This window comes from Ammospiza nelsoni, chromosome 1, assembly GCF_027579445.1.
Source record: "Ammospiza nelsoni isolate bAmmNel1 chromosome 1, bAmmNel1.pri, whole genome shotgun sequence".
NCBI classification, from domain to species: domain Eukaryota; kingdom Metazoa; phylum Chordata; class Aves; order Passeriformes; family Passerellidae; genus Ammospiza; species Ammospiza nelsoni.
Genome location: NC_080633.1, coordinates 138,501,259 through 138,522,392, shown reverse-complemented (window position 1 = coordinate 138,522,392; position 21,134 = coordinate 138,501,259). Strand labels below are relative to the sequence as shown.

Sequence of the window (21,134 nt, the reverse complement as noted above, 5' to 3'; positions counted from 1 at the left end):
TTTGTTAATTTTGGATGTCTTGGAATCTATTAAACGTGGCACAGTTTCTTGAGCTTTTAACAAAGCTTTAGCTTTGAAAATGCATCTTCTTTTGTCTTCATTCTAGCTGGCTTCCACACAAAGATCTTTTAGATGAGATAGATACTGAAGTTTTCCGTTGTTGTTGACGCATTAGCCTTAACTATTAACATATTCAGCATGATTTTCTAATATTTAACATCATTTTTGCAGTGGCACATAATTGTTGCTCTTTACAAACCCTAAGAGCCAGCTCCTCCTCTGATGCAAACTGGACTGCCAGTTTACAACAGCCCAGGAACTGACCCAAGAAGTTTAGCAGGGAGTTGGCTGCTACTATGACATTGTGTCAGACTGAGTCAGGAGACTGGCTGCATCCACCTCCAAATAGGAACATTAGCATTTAAAATAAATAGAATGACACTGTAAACCAGCAACACGAAAATAAGCATCTGCAAAAGGATCTTGGGGAATGACATCAACAGACAAAAGAGTGTCTGCGCCCAGTGGGAAACGAACACCAAAACAGCAGTGGAATGCTCTTAAACTAATTATTACATTGCTGGACTTGGGAATGGAAAATACTACAAAAAGGTAGCACATTGAAGCGCTGTTATGGAGCATAAAGGATTCATAGTTATCTTGGAAAGTAAAGCCATTTGTGTTCCCTGACTGAATGAAGATGCCAACTTCCTCAGAAAAAGCCTAAACTAAAATAGCACCTATAGTACCTAAAAGATTCTGGGTGGAAAACAGCTGACCAAACCTCAAATATGCTGAAACTTTAGCATCTGCACACAAATCCAAATATCCCTCTCCTCTGCACAGGTTTAAATGTATAATTAAATCCACCAACTTAGCTGGTGGTTTTCCAAAACAAAGTGGATGTTGGATTGGACTCTGGCTGTAAAGATTTATATCTATACACATTCCTATTTTGATTTCAAGCTTCCTCAAATGTTTGAGGAATGGTGACATTTAATGAAGAAACTGGGGGGCGCGGAGGGGGGTGCTGTTTGGGTTCCAATCATTAATCACTTGAAACTTCATCATACCTGTAGTGTCGGGAAATCTCTTCTTCCACCTGGGTGGTAAAGTCACATTTGGTACATGAGTGTTCTTTGTTCTCCTTGAGCGTCAGCGGCCCCTCTGCCCCTGGCAGGGCGTTTGTTTCTGGTTTGACATCGGACGCTTGGCCCTCGTGTGCATTCTCATAGTGGAGCAGGAGAACGTCCACGTCGGGAGTGGAGAATGAGCACTGATGGCACTGGTGTTTGACTCTAGAGCTTCCTGTCACCCCTGGAGACAGGTGCAAAAGCAAGAGAGCACAGTGGGAACAATTACTTTTTCTGCAAGCAAATGGGTAAGTAATTTCTCCAAGGTGCTTTTCTGGGCTGCAGAGGCCTCGGGGACAGAACTGACAGTGCTTAATGGTACACTTATGAATGTTGTGTAGCTGCTGATAATGACGGAGAAGTGGGCCCACCACTATTACATCTGGGCCATGGCTCTTTGAGTACCTAAAGTCACAAAACTGACAGTTGTAGCTTGTCACCATGCTGTCCTCTGCTCCTTTGCTACTCAAGTCTTTCTTTTTTGCCACACTCGCACCCTTTTCTGTCTTTGTCACTAACTCCCCATCTGCATTTTTGGCTAGATCATTCTGGTTAATGACAGATCCCCTAGAAAGCTTATCATTCAGATCTGGGTGGAGGCTTCCTGCCTGGCTTCCCCCATGCTGTTTGCTGTAATGTTCTAATAGTTTCAAAGAGCTGGACGATTCACAGCTGAAACTGCAAAATTTACACCAGTAGTAACTGGTAGTATCGGTACCATTTTGTCTAGAGGAATCTATTGGCTTGATGGGCACCGAATATCCAACTGGCGTATCATCTCCTGCTTTTACAGTGATTCTGTCTTGCCACTTCCCCAAGTCTCCAGAATCACATGGTCGAAGAGTAGGACTGGATTTATTGGAGTTTTTCTCTGAAGTTTTACCAGTATCAGAGGAGGGAAGGGCTGCTTTCATTTTGTTTGGGTGAGTCTGTAAGAAGTGTTGCTCTAGTTCAGTGGAGGAGTTGCCCATGTAGGTGAAATTGCAGAATTTGCAGCGGAAGTACTTGGTGTTGCCTTGGCAATCTGGAGTTTTCCGCCCAATTCCAATGAAGGTTCCACCTAAAGTAACCTGTGAATAAAGAATAAGGTCATTTTAGCTCCACTGTGTATTTATTCAAATAGCAAGGAGTGGAAGTGGGGGGAAAGAGAAATAGAGAGGAATTGATTCATAAGCTTCTTTTATTAATCACCGCCATCATTTTTATGTGTAACATGTAAGATATCATACATATATCCCCACATTTGTATTTAACATTTGTTGATGAATATTTTTAAATGTTTCTCATAGCTGAATATATATGCCATATGAATAACAAATACATTGATTTGCAGAGACTGAGGCAAACGTGCAGAAGATTATCTTAGTGCTGATAGGACTGTTCCTTCCTTCACTGTATCATTAAATAGTATCACTGACAGAAGATCCAATAACCAGTTCCCACAGCTCTGAACCCTTTGAAAGCAGACTTTCCTGGGAGACTATACCAGGTGTCGAAGAAAAAAAACAACCCTCAGTCTATTGACTTAGATGCTTTAATCATATTTGTGCTTTACAAAGAGAATTGCTTTCTAAATTCAAGCAAGCAAAAATTTAATTTCAAATAACAAATTCAGTTTGTTCTGTCGGAAGTACGATCAATTCTTACAAAGATCATTCCTACATGAGTATCCAGTATCCACCAGGATGCCTTTTCACAGAGCCATACTGGCTGATGTCTCAAACAAAAGGCAGTTTTCTCAAGGATTACTCACTGCAGACATTCTCCAAGGAAATCTTCTGTTCCTCTCATGCACAGAGCTCAATTTAGTAAAACAAGGATGGAAAAACTACAGTAGAAAAATGGCATGTGGCAAAGAAAACTACCACACCCAAGCCCATGACATCACTAATTACACACACAAAAAATAAGGTAGGTCTACTTAACTGTTCTGATGATGTCTGAGCAAAATGCTCTGCAGGAAGGGAAGAAGGGTTCCAGGGCTGATGTTATTAAAGCCCGTGTTCTCACAGCAAGGCAGGCCTGCCCTTCCCAGGAGTGCACCACACCTGCCCCTGACATCAGGGGGAGATTTGCTGCTCCTGTACAACTGGTTTGAAGGCCAAAGAAACAATCTCTTGACAAAAATGTCACCATTGCACAGCTTCTTTTTCTGAGTAGCAAATAGTGTACAGCATCCAGAAGATAATTCCCAAAATCCACAGACATCGACTCCTTTGCCATCATCCAGTCTACATCACATGGTGTAGACATGGGTAGAAGCTCCCTTGTGACATATTCTCAATTTTTACACCCAGAAAATGTCTAACAGAGAGTATAAAATCGAGCCTTGCAGAGTTTGATTTGCATTCTCCCAACCAGTAAGTGTATTACTACATTTCTGTAGGTTTCAGTTCTAATGCATTAGGCAAATGGTGTAATTATTTTTCTTCTCCTCCTCAACAGCTATGCCACAAAGATAACATGATCACTGCTCATTGAGTATCACAAAAAATGGAAAGACTCAGACATACAGAGAGCATGAAATGTAAACACTTTTAAATGTAATATTAATAATGCCTTTTAGCAATTTAGCTCAGAAAATGACATGCTATCCTTTATACCTCATCAGAATTGAGCATGTATAGTGAGGCAATGAGTTACTAAACCATGATATAATGAGATGCCTCTATTCAGCCTCCAAATCTTTCTTCTGTTTATTTTTTTCCTTAAGGAAGCAAAATCCCCATGCACTGGTTAAAACTTTTCCTTAAATAAACTGAAAATGGCTTTCTGTTTGTTTAGGAAACATATCTCATTAGGCAATGGTGAGTCAGGCAGCCAAATCATTAGGACTTAGCTGTAACAACATTTTCACTTTCAACTGGGACTCTACATTCTCTATCAAATTATGAACTTGGTTTTGAAGAGGTTCTTTGCAAGAGAGATGTTTAACAGGTCTTCTGTAGTGCAGGAGTTACCTCCCTTTATTTATTTTATGGCAGGCAAGAATTGGAGACAAAGCCATGCTGAGCCTGATCCCATTGACAAAAGTGGGATCTGGGCCTGCTTTCCAGTATCTAGCACTTAAGGTCTTCATCCACTGCATCATTTCAATGTTCAAAGTCTTAGTGGTGTCAAAAGACAACTTAAAGAAAGCACTGATGCAATTAAGTAAACAGAAAATAACAACAGTTCACTGCATAATTATATAAATTGTAAGGTGATCTGGTTTCGTTCATTTAATTAGATATGTGTGTTTGTTCTGTGCATGCACAGAAGACTGACCAATATGCTTTACCTTAAATGGCTCTAATGAGTAAATACACTGATTACTCTCAATGTTCAGCCACAGAGTTACAGATAACAAACCTATTTTGCAGACACTCTGAGGACGCCAGTTACAAACTCTGAGTGACAATAATCCCAGCTGCCAATCATTGCTAATTACTTTTATTTCAGAACATTGGTAAAACATATAGTACTACTATTTTCTACACTGGACTCTAAATCACATCACTTCTGTAACTTGTGCTAATCCTGCTTAGTGGTCTACACAGCAAGTTTGTGTTCCATGCTAATACATCCTTCTCTGCATCACAAGAGGATAAAGTAGAATTAAATATTCCCACAGTGCTTGTGTGAAGTTCTTGTAATGTGGGAGATACATCTTTACACCACTCGAATGTAATTGATTACCAGTTATTGGTTTGGAATTTCCCTCAATACCTGCCACAATTCAAAATAATTCTTTGCATTAGACCATGCACATGAAAAGTAATTCAGGGTCACCTTAATGTTATTACACTCAAAAGCCTCCTTTCATACATAGCAAAGCCTACTGAAAGCTCCATGAAGGTCGTCATTCAAAGACAACTAAAGAAACTGTTTTCCATGCAGAGAGGTTGGGAGAAGCACTTGAAGTGACAGTATAAACTGAATCTGTTTCAGCTTTCATCCAGCCACATTTCAAAGAAACCCACACATTTGCAGAACTGTTTGGATTCCCACACTTTGCTCAAATCTTGGCTTGACTTCCAGATTTTCCAGTTACATGTTGTATGTCTATGTACAGGCATTAAACTTCTTCACTGGGGATGCAATTGTCCTTCACCTTCTGCTCTCTCTGATCTGCCCCACAAAGCAGAAAAGTAAAGGAGAAGGAGAAAGCAGAATATGGCTAGATGGATGGATGGATGGATAGATAGATACAGACAGAGAGACAGAGAGATAGAGAGATAGAGATATAGATAGAGATATAGATAGAGATATAGATAGATAGATAGATAGATAGATAGATAGATAGATAGATAGATAGATAGATAGATATTACTATAGCAATCAATATCCACATTTCTGTGCGGTATCAGAAGTGATAGATTCTTGTATTTACTCCCTTATTTCATTCTAATCCCAACAAAATTTCATCTCCTGCCCTGCTCTAACAGAGTTACATTTCCTTAAGTAGACATTTCTTCCCAATATAAAAAAGAACCTAAATAAAAGCAATGCTAAACTTCTGCAACTCTGTTCTAGCACTGGAGTCCAAAGTTGGTGACACGGCCAGTAACAGTCACGAACAGAGGTACAGCTTGTAGAGGAAATATAGGAGCAACTACAGATCAACAGTTCCCTCAACACACAAAGGAGAAAATTAATCTTCACAATTCTCTTTTTAAAGAGAACCTAACATACAAGTTCAGACTGTGGAAACATGATTTAATTCTTCCTTTCACTGTCATTTGCTTATGAAACCTTGGGATAATCACTTACTTCTGCAGCATCTCAACTATGGCAATATAGTTGGTATTAATTATTACGCTGTACAAAAAAGACAGATATTAGAATGGTTTTTCCACTCTTGCGCTAGATGTGGTCGCACTGATATTCTTTAAAAATTACTCTTCAAAGCTCTGTCTCATTCTGGGATTAGACTGAAATATGTTTCACAGTAAGATTTCCATAAACTCAAAACTCTTAATCATTAAGTTTATTCATCAGTGGGGGAAATTGTCAAAATCTGAAGCTCATGTGTTAATACAACTAAGCTATCTCCTCAAACATCACACACATTTCCAAAAATAGCCAGAAAAAGGAGAAAAGATAGCACGATAATTGACAGTGTTTCAAGATGTACTTTCTAAAGTATGTCGGCAAGTACGTCAACAAAGCTGTGTAATTGCACTATATGTTTCCAACAGATATGCCTACATTAATTAGTCAAGATAATGATTTCATGGAATAGATGGACTTGAGCAAATAGAAGTACTTTCTTCTTTCTTTTTTTAATGGGTCTTTGATTTTTATTTTGCCCTTTGGTCCAAATGCTACCCCTATTCTCTCTCCTGCTTTTCAAAATTCAGTCCTAAATTCCATCACACCAAACCAGTTTACAAATACTTCTTACAGAATCAGAAAAAAATCACCAAGGAAGAGAAAATCTGCCCACTCATGTATTTCATGCAGAAAATTCTACCAGCAGAAACTATATCCACATGAGAGATTCAACCACAAGGATTACATGCTCAGAGTAAAGCTGTCTTTGACCCCTGGCTTCTTCTGCAAGTACTGATTAGAATCCATCTGCACTGGAACATCAAACGTTAATTTTTATTTTTTTTCTTACCTGGGTTACAGCTTTGGCTAATCAGGAGGTGAAAGGCTCCAGATCCCTTACCAATCTTCTGAGCCATCCAGTCTGCCTTTGCAATTACTCTTAATCTTCTAATCCTAAAATATTTTCTAATGCTCTTGTTTATTCATTTGCTTTGTGCAATATAGCATCCAGAACATTTTAACCATCCCACACTTATGAAGTTCTTCATGTCATGCAGGCCAGAACAGATTCCTGGCTTTCATGCAAGTTTGTGTAACACCACCCAGTTCTCTAACCTCCCCTGTGGAGAATTCACTCCCTCTCATTCTCTTTCTGCATTTTAAACTAGGAGAATCTTCAGAGTATATTCTTAAAACTATTTACTATGATTAATTTATAGGTACATAAATCTATGTTGCACAAGTGAAGCAAAAACTCAGGGCAAACTCCTGGCTTTCTGGGCTGTTCATACTTACCAAAACAAGAAAGCAAGCTATGGGATCACATTCATTCAAAGTAAGTGCATTCTTCTTGAGATTTATTCTGTTGCCATTGAACCCAACACAGTTTTTGTGTCATTTGAATTTTATAAGTATTTTTAAAACAAAGACTGTGACAGAACAATAACAGAACTTAAATTAAGGTCAGGAGACCAGATGTGCAAAACCAACAAAAGAAAGAAAGAGAAAATCAAGACTTTCATTTGCTAACTAGTGCTACTAGACTAGTATCTAAAGAAGCACCATTCCTTCTATTCTCTGCAGTTAAATTACCAGACAGTTCCTTGGCTACTGTAAACTCACACAGCCTTACAGGCTTAGAGGCAAACTCGCACTGACTTATACCAGAAGAAAACCTAGTGGGTTTCTTTTTTCCCCAGGAACTTTATTTTTCGAGCTCTCATCCTTTCTGTAGACTATCTTAGCAGCTCATAACTTTAAGTACTAATATTACTGGTCTCACCAACTGTTTTTATTAGCTGTTCTTCAAACATTACCAAATATCCCTGCAATAAGGTAAGGAATATCAACACATAAACAACTTCGCTTTGAAGCCTGTGAGTATATATCACATCAGTTGTTCCACAAACTGTCCATCTGAATATTCTAATATTAGTATAGACTACTTCTCACTGCAAGGCAGCTAAAATAGCTTATTTCTGCCACAGAGCAAGGCAATGTTTCCAGGCACTTACTGTGTAAGTGCAGCTGACACAATGTAAATCACAACCCATCATTCTGAAGAGTAAACGTGCAAATATCTCCACAGAAGTGATATAAAGAACTTCTACTGCATATAATCATACAAATCGTTGCCTATCAGCTATTGTCAATATAGAAGTTAAATACCTCTTCCATGTGCTTTTTCACATAATATTTGTAAATATGCACATATGCAGTTATATATGCATTAAGAAGCAAATATACATATATGTTGCTCCCAAGCAAATGCCTATGGACTTCTTTATATGTGTGATTTACCACCACCAATTTCTCTACCTCCCATCATTTTTTTTTCATGTCAGTTGTTTAAAAGAGAAGACTGAATCCTGTGCTTCTGAGAAGTGACACTCCCAAGTGTGCAAGGCAGCCTCCAAGCCTGATAATGACCCAAAAGTAAGATTCAAAATGAGCAGGTATGCCCACGTGCAGGTGCAACGCTCAAAGAGAGTTTGATAGTTTTCAGTTTAACAGCAAAGTGCCCAGGGTGTCTGCAACATGGCTGACATGAAGTGAGCCTTGTGTGACATCCACCTTCATGCAAGTTCTGTTCTAAGATATGCTGCAAAAACTAGCATGGCACAATGTACTCAACAAGATCGGGGTACATAATATGCAGCAACAGTTGTTCAGTTTGTTAATTCTAATTCCTGTATTAAGGACATTTAAGCCAAAATCAGTGAGACAAACAATATAAAATTTGGATCCATTTCTAAGCATGCAAGGAAAATGAAATTCATTCATATGCATGTTTGCTCACGTCAACCACTTATGCACCTGTGTCACCTTCTAGGAAACCCACTTGATAACAAAGAACTTTAAGGTTTGACTTGCCAATAATACAAAACAGAAAGTGCTGTACTTGTTTAGGCCACCAGTCTGTAATTCTCACTTCATCACCGTGAGTCCCTTTGCCAAAATCACCAAAACTTTATCATGAAAAGCACTGCTGATTACAACTGTACCCCTAAAAATTCCGACATTTTTTTAAGTCTTACCTTCACAGCTTCATATTCAATCTAACTGCTAATAAAAGCATGGAGGACAAAAACCAGAACCTACAAATAAAATCACTGTTTCTCATTCAGCTGAATCCTAGTTAGACTAGACTTTATACTAGTTACACATGTCTAACCTGAGAAAACATGCCAGATTTGATACATTGAAATCCAGACCACTAAAAACTAATCAGGGCATAACACCATGTAGACACATAGAACTCATTGGGGATTTATAAAGGACACAAGAGGAAGAGCTTTACAGACTCTGTGTGGGCACTTCTATCACATTCTAAGACACTGAGCAGCCTGCTGGCTGGAGATTCAGAAATCCTTTTGGTTGCTGTGAAATCTGGGAGCAGTTGCTAGCCCTATTCATTATATTTACTTATTTAATGTTCATTATATGTACTTAGATATGTAACCAGTAGGTCAAGGGAGGTGGTTTTCCCCTTCTATTCTGCTCTTGTGAGACCCCACCTGGTCCACCTGGGGATGGGTCTCCAGCTCTGGGGGTCCCAGCATAAGGCAGACATGGACCTGCTGGAGTGAGTCCAGAGGAGGCCATGAAGATGATCAGAAGGCTGGAGACATGAAGACAGGTTGTTCAGCCTGGAGAAGAGAAGGCTCTAGGGAGAATTTATAGCAGGCTTCCGTACCTAAAAGGGCACAAGAATGCTGAAGAGGAACTTTTTATAAGAGCATGTAGTGACAGAACAAGGGGTGACAGCATCAAAATGGAAGTGGATAGGTTTAAATAAGATATTAGGAAGAAATACTTCACCAGGAGAACAACTGAGTGACTGGAACAGGTTGCCCAGAGAAACAGTAGATGCTCTACAAAGAGATGCCCAATCCCTGGTAGTGTTCAAGGACAGACTGGATGGGGCTCTGAGCAACCTAGTCTACTGGAAGATGTTCCTGCCTATAGCAGGAGGGTTGGAAGTAGATTAGGTTTAAGATCCCTTCCAACCCAAATCATTCTGTGATTCACATATGATAAAGCATTAGGCTGAGTGGTATAAGACAACTCTTACAATATTGGATGTCTAGAACCATAGAAGAAAACAACTGTCAATAATCTCATATTACTCTGTGGAGTAGTAGATAACGCAGTCATTTATTCTTTTTCTTTCTCTCCCCTACCCCAGGTGCAGTGAAATGCAATCAACAAACCTAATGATGGCTTTTACTATGCCATGCTTTTCCAGAAATTTGTCTTGTATGTCTGTCTAGATCTAAAACCATGAAACAATCAAAATCAGAGGACTAAATTAAAAAAAAATAAATTGTACCGTCATAATCTTTTTAATGTCTGAATAGAAGAGGAGGTAGACCTGTGCCAATGAGTTCCAGAAGCAGGGCCATGCTGAGCAGGAAGCGCCTCAAAGGTAGCACACACAATATGAAGCAACCATAAGAACTGCTGATCACTGCAGTCTGTCTTTATTCATGGATGCATAAATACCCTTCTCCCTTGGGACATGCCATCTGAAACCCTTACCTGAACACAGACATTTCTGTCCTTTCTTTGAGGGACACTATTCTCTTTTAAAACACACCAGGAAATGGGGTCACGCTCCCTTTTATACAATAGCCTAATGGCTTGAACACTTGTTCAGGAAACAGGAAAAGTGGGTTCCTTTCCTTGCTCTCTCAGAGGGGATCCAAGCCTGCTTCTTAACTTTTGCTGGGCATGTCCCACGCCTCAGCTATAGGCTGCTATGTGCAAGACAGCACTCTCCAGCCTTCCTGTTGAAGCTGTCACAATTACTACTCATTAAAAAATTGGGGGTTAGAAAAAAAGACTGCCTGCTCTCTACTTGCCAGCAACTTGCCTGTCTCCAGACGTTAATATACACATTAAAGAGTCATTAGATCAAACAGAAAAGGAGACTTAATCATACAGCAGCAAAGGCAATAGCTTTCAGCATCATAGCTGTTAACTTAGTCACCTGAATTTTACTTTAAGTGAAGTCTTTAGATCCAGTATAAAGGCTACTGCTTTAGACACGTCCACAAAGCCTAAAGCCCAATATCCAATATCCTCAAATATCCAGCAAGACAAAGTTGCCTATAGAGATTGATCAATTAACTAAATGTGAAGAAAAAGTAATGGGGAGCATATCAGCAAAAGATCCATTGAACTCACTTCAAATATTATTTTGATTATAAAAGCTATAAAGCTGATTAACACATTCCCTGGGAATTCAGAGATGTGATAGTGAATGTTTTCTGAAATCTATACTGGCAAGAAAGTTAATCTCCCAGAAACAGCTGAGTGATTTCACCCAATCCTATGGAATTTATAACTAAATTAACCAAAAACTTTTAAAGAGAAAAATGGGAACAAAAAGTACAGATTTTCAACAGAAAACAACATTTTCTAAGAAGACAAAGGAATCTGCTGCATTAAATATTCATATCAAGTTAAAATCTGCACAATAGGAATGCCAGAAAGACTGGATTATTTACACAGCTCCCAGACAAATTTTCTTTAGGTACTACAAAACACACTCCCAATATTTGAATACCTGTATGTGAAACCATACATATATCCCCAGTTTTGCTGATTATACCCCCTAAAAGCTGCTTTTTGGGGTTGAGAGGGTGTTTTTTGGCTATGGGTGAGGTTTAACTTCTCTGATACAAGTCCAAAAACACATTTAATTTCTTTTTCCAAGCCCTCAGCAAATGGACCACATCCCTAGATCTCGACAGATAGGATAGAAGATACTGTATTTTCCTGCACTCAAACATTTTCCCATTGCTTTTTGTTTGCCTTTGTTATGAATGCTAACTGTGGGGCTCTGTAGCATCCCTCACTACTACCAATCTTCACATACCATCATCTCCAACTGACTATTGTGAGCCAGATCAAAGTCAGTCATCTTCCATCCTCTGGCTTCTGTGCCCAGTTCCATGGCCTGAGACCATAAATCTATCAATAGCTTCCAGCCTAGCTACAACAGAACCATTTGCTAAGTGCAAGGGGATCAATAAATTAGATCCTAAGCCCAGTTCATTACTATTTCAAGTTAATTACAAAGGGATTATTTTCATTTAGCCCAGTACCTATAAAAAATAATAGTGTTAACGTGAACCAATTATTCTTATTCAGGTTCAGTTCCCTCTCATGTTATACAGGAGTTTGACTGAACTGATTTTAACTGGAGCACCAATCAATATGATCCCTTGTTGCGGTGGGAGATGCCAGCCGTTCAGATGCATGAGAAAAAACCCTTCAAAATGGATATAGGAGTAATATAAACATGTGTGGATGCAAAAGGGATTTTCAAATGTTCTTTTACTTTGTTCATGAACCTCTCAAAGCTGCTATGAATCAGGAGTGGGGGAGGAGAAAGCATAAAAATATTAATTAGTTACTTATCTTCTGACATGTTCTGGATCAATGCCTAGCACACGTGCAATTGATGAAGTATTGCATTTGCCACAAAAGCTTATTTAATCTTCTATTCCCAAATTGACCAGGGAAAACTAGCACCCTTAAAAATTAATTTTCTAGGTGCAGGGTTTTTTTTCTTTCAAATAAACAGCCAACATTGTATAGGCTGTCTGTTCTATTTTGGAAAATGTTTTTTGTCTGAGAAAAGACTGATCTTAAGTAGATTATCTATGGACTGTTTCCTACTGCTTTTTGTCTCCCCTGCAGTATCTTACTGCCAGAGTTTAGTAGACAAGTATAGTCTAGGTTCAGCTGTTTTATTTCTCATTCTATCAGTTCAAACTGAGATAGCTCACACATCTGTTTTATTTCTGAGAGCACTGCAAAGGAAAAACATCCAGCTAATTCTAATCAAGCATAAACTTTCCTATAAATAACTAAGGACCTAACTAAACAATTGTTTGGAGGAAATGAAAGTGTATTTAGAAACTCAAATTCCTCTATACTGTATGTCTGAGCTGTTCCAGTTTGAATGTCTTCCTGACAGCACAGATCAGTTGCTCTAAGATGCTGTCCCTGGAGTCAGCACACTGAAACTATAGCAGGAAATCCAGGTATTAACATCATACTATGTGCTAATTATAAATCATCATTTCACAATCTGACATTATTCACTTCTAACCTCTTTTAACTACATCACGTATTTGCTTTCTAATCAGAGTTTGACAGGACAGAATGTCTGACATGAGCCAGTGATCTTTTAGTAAGGCAGCAGTTCAAAGATGGCAGCTTTTACACATAGTAATGACCTTAGTTTGATTTGCTGTTCCACAAAGAAATTGTAGAGTTCTTTAAAAAGAGGAAAAGTTTAAATAATTTGCAAAGCTTCAAGTTCCTGACTTTTTCCTGGTTTTGGTTTCTTCCTTGATGTTAGAAGTTAGCCATCTTAACCTGTCTTGCAAAATTTCTTTCCTATAGCTATGGCTTCTGCAAGCACAATTTCCACCTTTCTACCTTTTTATTTTAACATAGCCTGGGAGTTTTATCTAGTGATTACTACAATGTTTCCATGTACGCAGTCACTTGAAAATGGATTGACATTTGAGCATGTATGGTATGCAAACTTTGTTACTTTCGTTTGATTTTTCTTAAAATCTGAATTTTTGTATCATATAGAATACTGAAATATCCTACTGTATCTCTCAGTTCCAAAAGTCCAAGAATATTTTTTTAAAGAATCTTTTTAAAAATAATTAAATACTAGAGGAAAAGAAACTAATAAAAAGTCCATGAAAAACTTTTGAGTTCACTCTTTCATGGTAAAAATAAGATTTTTTTTCCAAGCAGTATCTGTAGTTTTCCTCCAACTTCAACTAGATGAGAATGACTAAGGCAATAATCCTTTTCTTACAGGCTTACAACATGAAGGACAGCATGGATTACTGTTACTTTTTGAAATGTTTTAAATATCCATTGTGTATCCTGTTTTTCTGGCACTAGACAACTTCAGAGCTGCCAAGACTTGTCATTTATTTTATCTTAATAAAGAATCAATAAGCCAAATCTTGACTCCCAGCAGCTGATAATTTAGGATTACATTTTTAATTTCCAGCTGCTGTCTTTTGTCTATCTGGTGGTTATTTTTCATTATTATTTGCTCTTTTCTTTCTGTGACAGTAAATCCTTCAGATATGATTACCAACTCAGCCGTTTGCCTGTTTGCTGAATAAGATCTCTTGCTATTGATTACCATAACGACTAAATCCTACACAGAAATGTCACTGGTCAAAAAGCCAAATACCCATCTACGCTCAGCAGACCTGCAGAAAGCCTGGCTAAAATAGACCAAAATGGTTCTGGAGGCTTAAGCAGGTTATATGAGATACAGGAATCACGTAGGTAGGACAGGCTTTGCAAGATCTGGCTTTGCAGCTGAGAAGGCAGCGAGCAGAAGCGGGGAGGCTGGGAGCATACAAACCTGCACATCGTAAGTCCCATTTAATAGGACAGGCCTCTGGGAATTGATGTCCTGCAGTACCCCTGAAAGCACAGTGCGGTTGACTTTCTGGAAGTCTTTGGAGTGGCTGAATTGCACCATGTTGTGGAGAGCCAAAATTTTAGTGTCGAGCTCAGCATCCTGCCTGGTGCGGTTGTGCAGTCCTAGGTGGTACTTGCGGAAGTGTTTGATGAGATCTGTGGGGTCGTTCCCGTAGTAACCGTACCCACAAATGTTGCATTTGAAGTCCTGAAGCTCTGGAGACAGAGGCGCTGTATCTGGATTATCATTTACCAACAAATCTGCTTTTGATTTGTTCAGCCTTAAACCCCCATCTGAAGGCACTTGTGGGTTTTTAGAGGCCATGGGGACCGGGCTTGAGCCTTGGCCATCGGTTTGACCACTTTGCACTTGCACTGTTTCATCTGAAGCTTTTGGCGACATCTGATGCTCCTCATTTGTCTCTGCTGCATCTCCTGACGGGGTACAGACCACATCTTGGGTGTCATCTGCATCTAATTTTTGAGGAGACTTCAAGGGCTCACAGATTCCCCCAACAGCTGGAGATGAGAAAGCCAGCATATTTCTGTCTGTCACCTCATCATGAGGGAAGGATGGAACATTTCCTCCCTTATTGTGGCTTTCATAATTGAAGCCAGCCTTTTCACTCAGCACTGAGCTTTTCAAGTCCTTTTTAACACTGGAAGATGACTCTTGGATATGCATGCAAAGTTCCTCCTTGTTACTTAACTCTGCCGCATCACCCTGGTCAGTGTTTGCTTGCATCTGCTCTGCAGAAAATTCTTTTTTCCTTCCAGACTCTTCACTTTCAGTACCTGTAGACTCAAGGGTCTGTACCTCACCTTCACTAGCAACGTTTCTTAGAGGGGGATTCTTTTTCCGGACCATATCTACCACAGAAAAAGAAATAAGAAAGGAAAAAAAAAAAAAAAAAAAAAAAGGGAGAGAAAAAAGAAAAAAAAGGAAAAAAAAACCTATAGAATTATTCAAGATATACAAGATATGTAACAGATTATAAACCTGACACCTTTAAAAGCATTCTGAACTATACAAATATCTTGAGTACATCAACTTTTCAGAAAATTTTTGTTGAACAGGTTTTTAAGCTATGCAGAAAACTTTTAAAAAATTATTATGCTGAGACTAAACTTAACTAAAAAGAGAACTGTAAAGAACCTAAAAAAAACACTTCCATGAGAATCAGTGAATTGCAGGTTTCATTAACTTTTGGGATGATAATAGTCTGGCAGGAAGAATTTTAAATTAATGCTTCTTTTAAAATAATTTTAAAAAACTAAGGGGAAAAATAAACTTTTGATGTCTAATGTTCATACACAGTACATTCACATATAACATAGCTTTGCAAAAATAGACCTAAAAGACATAATCTTAAGAAGAACTTGAGTTATTAGGAAGAAAACAGATTTAGGAGAGTAAGTACTTGAGGTTTCAGAGAAAGTATTTTCCTAAGCAGGTATCAGTTTCCATATAGCAAAAGTTCCCCCTCCTACTGCCCATAAACTTCAAACAGGATTATATGGATATTCTAGAGTCTAGCCCCACAGTCCATTATTCATGTAATTAGTTCTATTTGCCAAACAAAGAAAAACTTACTTTATTAGGAAACCCATTGTCAATAAAACTTTACAGGCCTGGATCCAGACATTTGACATCACTGTGTGGCTGAGCCAGGATCTGCCCTGAAAACACCTGGAATCCACATGGATCTCATCAGCCAAACCTTTCAGTCCTCCTTGCAGACATAGCCACTACTGCTAAATCTGCAAGTACACTTCCAGGATCCATTTAAGAAAGCTGAGACAGGACAGCAATAAGGATCAGAGAGAAAGGGGGAGTCTGCCACCGATGAGTTAGCTGCTTTCTGAACAGAGGGGATTATGGAAGGACAAGCAAACACACTATGCAGGTACTAAGTCAAACTCCTCATCCACTTCACCTTCCCCACTCTATTTAAGAGAAAATATATATATTAAACTCCCCTGCTGTCTCAGCTGTGTGGTTCTGGATTTGATATTCATCACCAGCTGGTTTGATCCATTTGTGTTCACATGCTAACTATGGGCAGAAGACAGATGTGCCCCAACTTTTCTATGCTCTTAATCTCTGCCAATGCTGTATACAAGGATGGATGTTTCTCTTTGCCAAATTGTGTGTGGTCTGGTGGCAACAGCCTGCAGTACCACACATGAGATGTGAGCTACAGACTCAAGTCTGAGCCCCCATTCCCAGGCCAGCCCTGGCCCGGCCCTACAGAGGCACTGGAGATAGACATTGCTCTGCCAAGAGAGGACCACCTGGAGACTCCGGGAGCAGCCCTGATGTGCTCCAAATGGTGCTGTATCCAGACCTTTGAAAGCCATGGACAACCTTCTCAAAACAGTACTTTGAGAAGCAAGGCTGGGGACAGAGGTTAAAAATAAAAGAACAGGCATCTGTACATCCTCTTATTTACATCTGCTCCACATGAAAGGGCACTATAAGCTCTGTTGATAAAAACAGACAACTTCTTAGGGGAAATGTTCAACTTGTGTCTTGGGCTGGCTCTGTTGTCTTTGTGGTTGAGCTGATCCACAGGCAGCATGGGCTACAGCAAGGCGGCTTTCACACAGAATGCCAGCTCATATTACAGAAATTTTAACACTCCGTGTGGTCCTAATAGGTTTCTTAAATGCCTACTGCAATGCCTTACTGCAGAAGACACGTATGCTTGGGAACCAAATGTCTTCTCTTTAAAATCAACTACACCTACCAGGGGATGAGTGAACTACATTGGACTCTTTTTTCCCCAATAACTTCTGAACCACAAAGTCACTCAGAACTCAGAGAAAAGAAATATTTTCTGCTGTGGTAAGAGAACTATTACAATAGACTCAGCCTACTAAAACAACATGTAAACATGTATAATTCAAGGTATAAAGATAGTAATTAGCCTTTCAGCAGTGCTACTTCTCTGTGAGACTCCATGAATGCTCTTGGTTAACACACACACAAAATATCTGTGAGTATCTCTGATAGGTGTTCAGCTAAGTATGTACTTTTCTCCTGGTTACACATCCCAAACCGTTTTTAAAATAACTTCTGTTTAAATGCAATTCGTGGCAGATGACAGAGAAAGAAGTCCTGACTGCACAGTGAAGAAAAATCAGAAATCAAGAAAGTAAACATCATGACTGTTACCTCAGTCAAAATTAAACAAGACTAAATGCAATGTTATAAAATGTTTTTGCTACAGATATTTTTGGCAGATAAGGAAAGCTTAGAGATTTGCTATCCTCATGACAACTGACAGAAGAGAGTCAGAGAAAAGGACAGAAAAAAAGTCCCTTTAAAGAAAAGAAAAAAGAAAAGAAAAGAAAAGAAAAGAAAAGAAAAGAAAAGAAAAGAAAAGAAAAGAAAAGAAAAGAAAAGAAAAGAAAAGAAAAGAAAAGAAAAGAAAAGAAAAGAAAAGAGAAAAATCTAGACTCTCTACAGGCTAACTGGACAGTAGATCTAGCTACTTTAATTCTAATTTTCCCAATACATTTGTGAGTCTGGGTTGTTAATGGAGGGGGGAAAAGGAAACAGTATCTGCCTAATGGAGCTTTTTCATGCAACATTCTACATTTGGAGAAAGAAAGGAAAGAAGAAAGAAAATAACATTGACTTCCTTAAGCTGAATTTAAAAGTATTTTCCCTTATTTTTCTTTTAGCTTTTGAAAAATCATCTGTCATTTATTTGATATCCACATAAGGGAACAGTAAGAAAACACACAGGGATTTTTTTTGTTGTCGAAATTCCACCACTATCATTTTTCAGAGACGTATTATGTAAATAAAACTACATTTGCAATACTCCTAAATTGAAGAAACCATCCCTTAGCAAGTCATAAGTTAGATACAGAAAGAATATAGCCACTCTGAAATTATTATCTCTAAGACAAATAACAGATTGCACAATGTTTTATTGTGTGCCAAGAACGTTTTCGGTTAACAATTTCACTTGAAAAAATAGATCACATACTTGTAAAATCATACCCAGCATTGACTTCATAAGGCATGTGGCTTTAGAGTGCTTTTTACAATTATTAATTCTATTAGTCAACTAGCAGGCGGGCTAATGCAATTGTCTTAGAAGATGCACGGAAGACACAGAAGACATTTTGAGAGCTGATCTGTATATCTGCAAAACAAAACAAAAAAAAAAGGTTTTCCTTCCTAAATTATGCATTCAAAATATGGTGTTCACTTTAAAACATTATTATACCTATTGTACATTCCCATGCATCTATTACTGGACACTATACAAATAGAGTCTGCTGTTCTCTATTTCCCTCCAACATGAGAAATCCCATAGCTCTCTTCTCCTCAGAAGGAGCTCCTGCTCCTGCACACACACGCACTCACACAAAAAGACAAAAAGTATCTCAGAGCTAATGTTTACCAAACACAAAGTCTAAAACAACTTTAAAGTAACTGTTGAAAATGAGCTGTAGAAAGAAAGTGTCTTAAAAATTCACATGCATCATCATGGGACTGGCCTAATAAATAACTCCATCAGCAGTTGCAAGTTAACCTCTGCTGGCTGCCTTGTGTTCCACTTCAAAAAAAATTCGTGGTATTACTTTCATTGTTAGCAGACAACTTCCCACACCTCTCCAGTGCCATTGCAATAGTAAGCACATTTGCCGGGTGCTAGTAAAGAAGCCAAGTGAAGAACAGGCTTTGGGACCTGGCTTTTCAGCACTGAAAATAGTGATCTGCCCATAATAAAAGAATTACTAAGCCTGATGTGAATGAAAGGACTTCTCGAGCTGAGGGAATTTTGGATAAGGCCCAGGTTGCAGTCATATGTACTCTCCCTCAAAAACAGGCAAGGCTACTCTATGTGGTTCATACATCTGCAATTTTCTGTTCAACAGTCACTCACATCAGTTCATCCCTGGAAACAAAAATTTCTTCTAGATTCAGTTTGTAATTCAGAATAATGAATTACCATAGTGATTACTGAACTTCTTAAAAAAATAAAAAAGAAAAAACAAATTCTGGTAATCAATAGTTTCATACTAGTGGTGAAGATAATGGCTAACTACCTGCTGATCACCAGCTCCCCAGCGGGTCACTGTTGTTGCTCATTACTTTTACTGAATGTGATGGCTTGTCATCAATGCCTATTGCAACAGAATGGTTGTTGCCTGGTGCTTGTGCTGCAGGTTTAGGTCAGATCTTAGTCATACGCTCTTTTTAACAGAATAATCCATCTAGAAATATGTTTGATTTTTTTGAGATGCCACTGACTACTCTTTGTACAAGCAGATGCACAAGCAGACAAAGAGCAAACTGAGTCAAGGGTATATGAAGACTGTGATATTATCAGTCAGTACACTGCGGCAACAAAAAATTAAATGAAAATACACATTTATATTCAACAGGCTCAAGTAGGACATCTTTGTTAAGGGATAGTAAAATTAATACTTTTACACTCATATATATTACACACCCACACAAAGACATATAATGCACATACGGCGCGAGAACATCAATCATTTTCCCAGAATAATGCAGCAAAAAATCATTAACTCTCGGTGTCTCAGCTTAATATATGTGTAATACTTACCTATCTCACAGGAGTGTTGTGAGGCTTAATTAATTAGTGACTGTAAAGCACTTTGTGATCCTCTAATGAAAGGTGCTACATAGCACAAAGTATTATTAAAATCATTAGGACCACAAAAAAGCCCTGTGGAATTCCAGCCTACACTGTCTGTTGGGGTTGGGAGCGATCTTAATATTAAAAGGAGACCATCAGACTAATTTTCATAATTTTTTCAAGATTTTTCCCCCTTTGCTGTTGTGATAGCACGTTAGAAACTAGAAATTTAATCTTTATCATCTTAATAACATACACTCATGTAGTTTGTTACTGCAGGGCTAGAGAAGGGAGCAGTGCTTTTGGCATTCATCTGGCTTTCCCTTTTAAGAAAAAAAATTTGCGAGATTGAGAGACATATTTTGACACCTTCCCACACTCCACTCCAGCAGGACAGTCAATCATGTGAGATCGCAGGATACTTGCTATAGCTGCATGGGAAAATGATGCTGTGGTTTTAATTTCTCTCCTTTTTACACTTTTTCTTTTGCAAAAGAAAAAAAAATAAGAAAAAAGAGAAGAAAAACAGCAAAAAAAAAAAAAAAAAGGCGCAAAACAAAACCCAGTTTATTACACATAAATAGACTACAAAGTCTGTCTGCTGTTCTTCATATAAAAACCCCGAAGTGTTCAAAGCGGCGGCTTCTATCAAGCACATAAAGTCCCAATCAGTGCGGAGCCTCCTCCCCACTCTCCGTGCAACAATCGAGCAGCTGTAAGGCACACGAGGCCAGCGAGCTCCCGGTCTGAGACGGAATCTCTGGGAAAGCGCCTCGGCGGCGGCCCCGTCCCTGGGGAGCCAGCGGCACCCAGCCCGCCCTCACCCTCCGCGGCAGCCGGGCCCGCCGGGCTGGCCCAGGCCTGCGCCCAGCGCAGCCTCAAAGGTAACGAGCTCATTACTACAGCCCGCAATGCAAAGACCTGCCATGTTTTCTAATTTAAGTGTTAAAAAAATATATATATTTAAAACCCTGTAAATAACACTGGAAATTCCAGGTGAAATTGCTGAAATTACTGAAAATTAGATTACATTAGATGCAAACTACCCCAGACTCAGACACAGCGGTAGAGGACTGGCCAAAGCTGCTGCTCTTCTACCTTCCCTTGTGGACATTGCACAATGAAATGAGAGAAAAGA

The 21,134-nt window shown here is 38.8% G+C and overlaps 1 protein-coding gene across 1 annotated transcript in view; it reads right to left on the bottom strand.

Annotated features, from left to right (window-relative positions):
* The window catches only part of TRPS1 (transcriptional repressor GATA binding 1), a 211,106-nt gene that overhangs the window by 153,630 nt on the left and 36,342 nt on the right, over window positions 1-21,134 (bottom strand). Inside the window, exons 2-4 of the mRNA XM_059474944.1 lie at window positions 18,371-18,529; window positions 14,311-15,239; window positions 1,074-2,203 (exon numbers count right to left, since the gene is read on the bottom strand). Coding sequence (XP_059330927.1) covers window positions 1,074-2,203; window positions 14,311-15,239; window positions 18,371-18,407 — 2,096 coding nt within the window. The 5' untranslated portion in view covers window positions 18,408-18,529. The remainder of the gene's footprint in view (window positions 1-1,073; window positions 2,204-14,310; window positions 15,240-18,370; window positions 18,530-21,134) is intronic.